This window comes from Rhipicephalus sanguineus, chromosome 4 (genome assembly GCF_013339695.2).
Source record: "Rhipicephalus sanguineus isolate Rsan-2018 chromosome 4, BIME_Rsan_1.4, whole genome shotgun sequence".
NCBI lineage: Eukaryota > Metazoa > Arthropoda > Arachnida > Ixodida > Ixodidae > Rhipicephalus > Rhipicephalus sanguineus.
In genome coordinates, this window is record NC_051179.1 from 69,173,691 (window position 1) to 69,178,769 (window position 5,079).

The following is a 5,079-nucleotide window of genomic DNA, read 5'->3' on the forward strand; positions in this document are numbered from 1 at the left end:
TGAAAAAATATCCGAACTGGATTAGGGGCCCTGTAAGTGGAAAGTTTATCCCTTACAAAAGTAGGAAAGACAATAAGGTCATTCGCCGATGTGACGTCGCTGACCTATGCAACGTGCCATGCGTCGAGTGGCTGAACACTCGATCGCAGCACCGCTGCGATCGGCAGTGAGGCGTATATTAAAAAGCACACAATAAATTAGAAAGTTCACGCAGCGCGCTTATATCAGTCTCATAATGACCCGCGGTACTTGCCCTATAGTGGATCCATGTGTTTGTACAAAATGGTCAAAGCAATTTCGTTAAATTATTTCCGAGCACCTATATTCAGGTCCATTTAGAGGAATGGTTAAACGAACATTTATGGGCATGGCGATAGAACAGTGCCATGAAGACTGCCTGAGAATTTTAGTTTGACGCTTCCCAAGTTTCGAACTTGCGTATACAGATATTTATAACTTCTAAATGCTGTCTTTATTTCAATATACGTAATCATTCTATTTACTTCCACGTGTTGTCGCATTAGTTCGCTCAAGAATAATCTTTGTTGCTTTCACTATAGTTTCCTCTTTCATTGCCCTTTTTTCTTTTCGCTATTTACCGTTCATTTCCTTGCCAATTTCACGTAGCGCACAATTTTCCTAAGCCCATGAGAAATACAAACTTAATTGCTGGAGTTCTCTCGCCATGGCTACCTGGAATGAGGAAGTCACCCACCTCTGGGCGAAGAGCACGCGCGCTTGGTCCCTCAATAAAGTTTAATTCTCTCTCTCTCGTCCCAAAAATTCTACATCACCATCGGACAATCAATCTAGCCCAACAACACAATAACAGGAACAAAAACTAACAGCTTGAAGTTTTCAGGGCTTGCGCCAGAACGTGTTGCGCAGTGCGTTGTAAATTACACGCTTCAGATGACTCTATTTCCTGTTTCAGGCGCTTTCGGCGTAAAAGAAGGTGCCCCCGAAGGGCACCACAACACCCAGCTTCTTTTCAAAGTCGTCCACGTCGAACTTGTTTCTTTGCGCGGGCTTCAGATTAGCGCCGTTCACGGTTTTGCCACCCTGACAGTAGGCCAGAAACACGTATCGATGCTGCCCCGTTCCAGGGGGCGGAGTGGGCCCTGCGTACGGCATCAACTGTTCGCCCTTGTGTAGCTCCGTTGCGCTATTGGCGTTGATCACCATCCAGTGCATCCAGCTGCGTTGCTTCGCTGCGTTGCGGCTGGGAGCGTCCGGGTCCACCATGATTAGAGCGAAGGGCGGGACGCACTTGCTGGTACCGTCCAGGGCCACCGAAACGGGTGCTCTGGATGTCTGGGAGGGCGTCAGGGAGCCGTTAATCACTACCGTAGCCTTGTTACCGTAGTCGACTTTTAGCAAGCCCACCACGGTATTGCCCAGGGAGAGGTCCTTCACCAGTCCCGATGACATCCATGGATTCGACGACCGAAGTTGTCCGGAGGGCGTCCCCGTAGCGCCGCAAGCTGCGTCTTGTCGGTAGCTCCAGAGAGCGAGGAATAGAATCGAGGCTGACGAAAGATGGAGCGAGGCCATCGCCCCTGCCGTCGCGATCGACCAATGCTCAGATTTGGAATTCGATGTTCGGGCGAGCCTTGGCGTATACTGCTGGACAAGTTTACGGGCCTGTACCTCGACCCGTGGAGCGAACGTTCCTATATTTGTATAGTATACTATAATGACGAGTGCTTCTTCGACGCAGCTGTTGCGAACCGGACGAGCCTTGTGCTCTGCGCCTGCCACGTATTCCCCTATTCGGCGCAAATTATTTCGCAGCTTTATTTCACCTCGAAGCCTTTTGACTTGACAGCTGCCGTGGCGCCCTGCGAAACGGGCCTCGCATATTGTTCGTAGTATTTATGCGCGTCTTCTGACCGCGCTGAAGTGTGCGCTTGTTGCGAAACAACCATTTTGTTCAACTGTTGAACTGTTCCACTTTTTTTGCGGGACAGCTTCTCGTCATTGACGTAGCCGTGGGGGTTCAAGCCCACCCGGAATTTTCTATTTTGCATGTGTATATATGCACGCACACATACAATGTACGCAAGATCATACACGGAGGCTGGTTGAACAACATCGCCCCCCCCCCCCCCAATTTTCTGGCTATGCCCCTGCGTCTCGTGTAAAGGCCGGGAAAGGATCTTTTGTCGTTTTTTTTGTCCCTGAAAGAAGCGGTGAGAGACAATGGCGTTGGCAGAAATTTTTTTCGGGAGCTGCACCTCTTTGATCCGACATGGGGTCTGGACAGATAAGTGTGGCGAGTGTTTTGTGCTCTGTATCCTATGGGAAAAAAATTTCGGAGGGGGGGGGGGCGGCACGGGGCCGGTGTGCCACCCCCTGGCTGTGCCAACTGGTGAGAGAACACACTTCAATGAATAGTGCCGTATGTGGACTCTGCTTGAATGGTAATTGCCGCTTAACACGTTTTGTTTTCCGCATTTACTACAAAGACAATCGCAAGGACTTATAGTTATGGGTGACGACGGAGTAAATTTAGGCACGTGCCTGCTTCGACGGTTGAACATATACCTCCATGACGACCACAAAACTTTAAAGGGCCCCTCACCAGGCCACATAGAAAATTTTAGTTATGCACTGGAAGTTGTTACGTGCCCAATAAAGAGCATTATACTGCAAGAATTTTTCAAATTGGCTCATTACAAGTAGAGATAAAAAATATCTTGAAGCGGCGTGCAACCATGATGTGAGGAGGCGACCTTCGCACCCTTGCCACTTACCCTGTGTAGCCTTCGCAAGCCTAACTCTTTCCCTGCGTTCTCCCATAGCGGAGCTGAAGAATCACGTGACTTACACGCATCCCCACGTCACGCACACGTCACGATGCGTGGCCGAGACGCTCCCTCCTTTCCGTACAGTTTATGCTGCGCTGGAATGCCTTGGTGTCCTCATTGCCCGCCGATCCGTGCAGCGGGGGAAGAGGACATCGAGGCTCTCTTTGATGAGCGGCGCAGTACCTTTAACTACGTCACGCTTGGTGTCGTACGTCATCACACCATCTTGGAACGCGGCGCCCGCGAGGAGGAGAGGAGGTGGCATTCAGTTTGAAATTTGAGCTTTTTCCACGGCGCGTAGCGATGTAACTCTTGGGAGACACGATCGTGACCTTGCAATGTAAGCATTGCTCTTGTCAGCTCGAAATGGTCAGACCTGGTGAGGGCCCTTTAATGGAGCGGATTACAAGGTAGTCCAGCTATTGCGATCGGTAGAAGGCTGCACCCAGGCTACTTCTTGAACCTTTTTTAGTTTTGCACAACAAATATCCGTGTAAAGCTATTAACAGTGCACGACTTGATGTGCGCGGAATGAATATTCGCGGCTTCGCCTTGACAGGATTCTCTGCAGCATGGGCCAAGATTTAGTGCACAAAGGTCTGATCAAAATTGACAGTACCTTTAGCCAACGCTATGGAGTTGGCTAAAGGTACTGTCAGTTGGCCCCACCCCCGACCCTCCCGAATTTTTTCTTGCCACGGGATACAAAGCATAAAATGACACTCGACCACACTTACCTGCCCGGACCCCACGTCGGATCAAGGGCGTGCCCCCCCCCCCCCCCCCCCCCCCAAACGAATTTCTGCCTACGCCCCTGCTATGGACTTTCTGTTCATGACGCGGTTATTTTGGATTATGGCATTATATGTCGAGAGAAGAGCGAGTGATTTCTAGCTGCCCTTGAAAATTAATTGCAAATTCCAAGCCTCGTGCTATGCTATAGCGTTTTGCTCGCATGTTCTCAGGAACATCGACTACTGATCGGCAGCGTTTTCTGGCCATGATCAATAAGTGTTGCAGGGCCCCTTTAATAGGCATAGCTGCTTTAATCTGTTCGTGCACATAACAAAACGAGGTTATTGGCACCACTTTATTGTATAAAGAAGGCTAGCATCCCGACCACGTGCATTCGTGTCATTGAAAATAGAGCTTCCAAAACAGGAAAAAACAGGGCCTTGAACTCACTGACGGTAGCGAAATGGAATCGTCGATAATCCACAGTAACACAACGTTCAGGAATGAACCACGCGCTGTAAGGTACCTGCTTCAGACACTACGTCGGAGGACTGTTCTTTGTATTTGCGGCGCTATCGACGTAAAAGAAGGTGGTCCCAAGGAGTACCGAACTACCCAGTTTCCTCAGAAAGTCGTGCATGTCGAAGTCGTTTCTGCGCGCTGGCCTTAGTTTAGCACCGTTCAAGGTTTTGCCACCCTGACAGTAGGCCAGAAACAGGTATCGATGAGGCCGCGTTCCTGGATGCGGAGAGGGTCCTTCATACTGCACCACCTGTTCGCCCTTGTGCAGTTCCAACGTGCTCTTGGCGTTGATCACCATCCAGTGCAACCAGCTGCGTTGCATCGCACCCCAGCCGCTGGAACGGTCGGTGTCCACCATGATGAGGGCGAAGGGCGGCGCGCACTCGGTGCCACCATCCAGGGCTACCGACTTCGGAGCTCTTGATGTCTCGAATGGCGTCAGGGAGCCGTTAATCACTACCGTAGCCTTATTACCGTAGTCGACTTTTAGCAAGCCCACCACGGGACTGTCCTGGGAGAGGTCCTCCACGAGTCCTGATGACATCAACGGATTCGACGACCGGGGTTGTCCGGAGGGCGTCCCCGTAGCGCCGCGGGCTGCGTCTTGTCTGAAGCTCCAGAGGACGAGAAAAAGAATCGAGGCTGACGAGAAATGGACGAAGGTCATCGCTGCCGTCGTCTCAATCGGGCTAATGCTCAGAGTTCGAACTCACGCTGGGGTGAGGCTTGGCGTATCTGGCGGACGAGTTTCCAGGCCTCTACATCGGCCTGTGGAGCGGCCGTCCCTCTTCATATAGGTATATAGGTATATATATGACGGCTGCTTCTTCGTTGCAGTAGTTGCGCACTGTGCGAGCCTTGCGATGCTTGTGACAGGTGTTCCGCTATTCTTGGCATAATATTTCGTAGGTGCCTTTATTTTTTTTCCCTCCAAGCCTTTTGAACTGACAGCTGCAGCAGCGTCGGCGAGGCGTCTGTACCGTTCGAGAGGGTGATTACATACTATGCGTGA

General features: G+C 50.9%; 2 protein-coding genes across 2 annotated transcripts; both read right to left on the minus strand.

The window, feature by feature from the left end:
* Nucleotides 1-930: 930 nt before the first annotated feature.
* Nucleotides 931-1,431, minus strand: LOC119391282 (protein D2). The gene has a single exon (XM_037658959.1). It carries the CDS (start codon nt 1,429-1,431, stop codon nt 931-933), a length of 501 nt encoding a protein of 166 aa, XP_037514887.1.
* Nucleotides 1,432-4,083: 2,652 nt separating this feature from the next.
* On the minus strand, nt 4,084-4,611 carry LOC119391283 (uncharacterized). The gene has a single exon (XM_037658961.1). It carries the CDS (start codon nt 4,609-4,611, stop codon nt 4,084-4,086), a length of 528 nt encoding a protein of 175 aa, XP_037514889.1.
* Between the last annotated feature and the right edge of the window lie 468 nt (nt 4,612-5,079).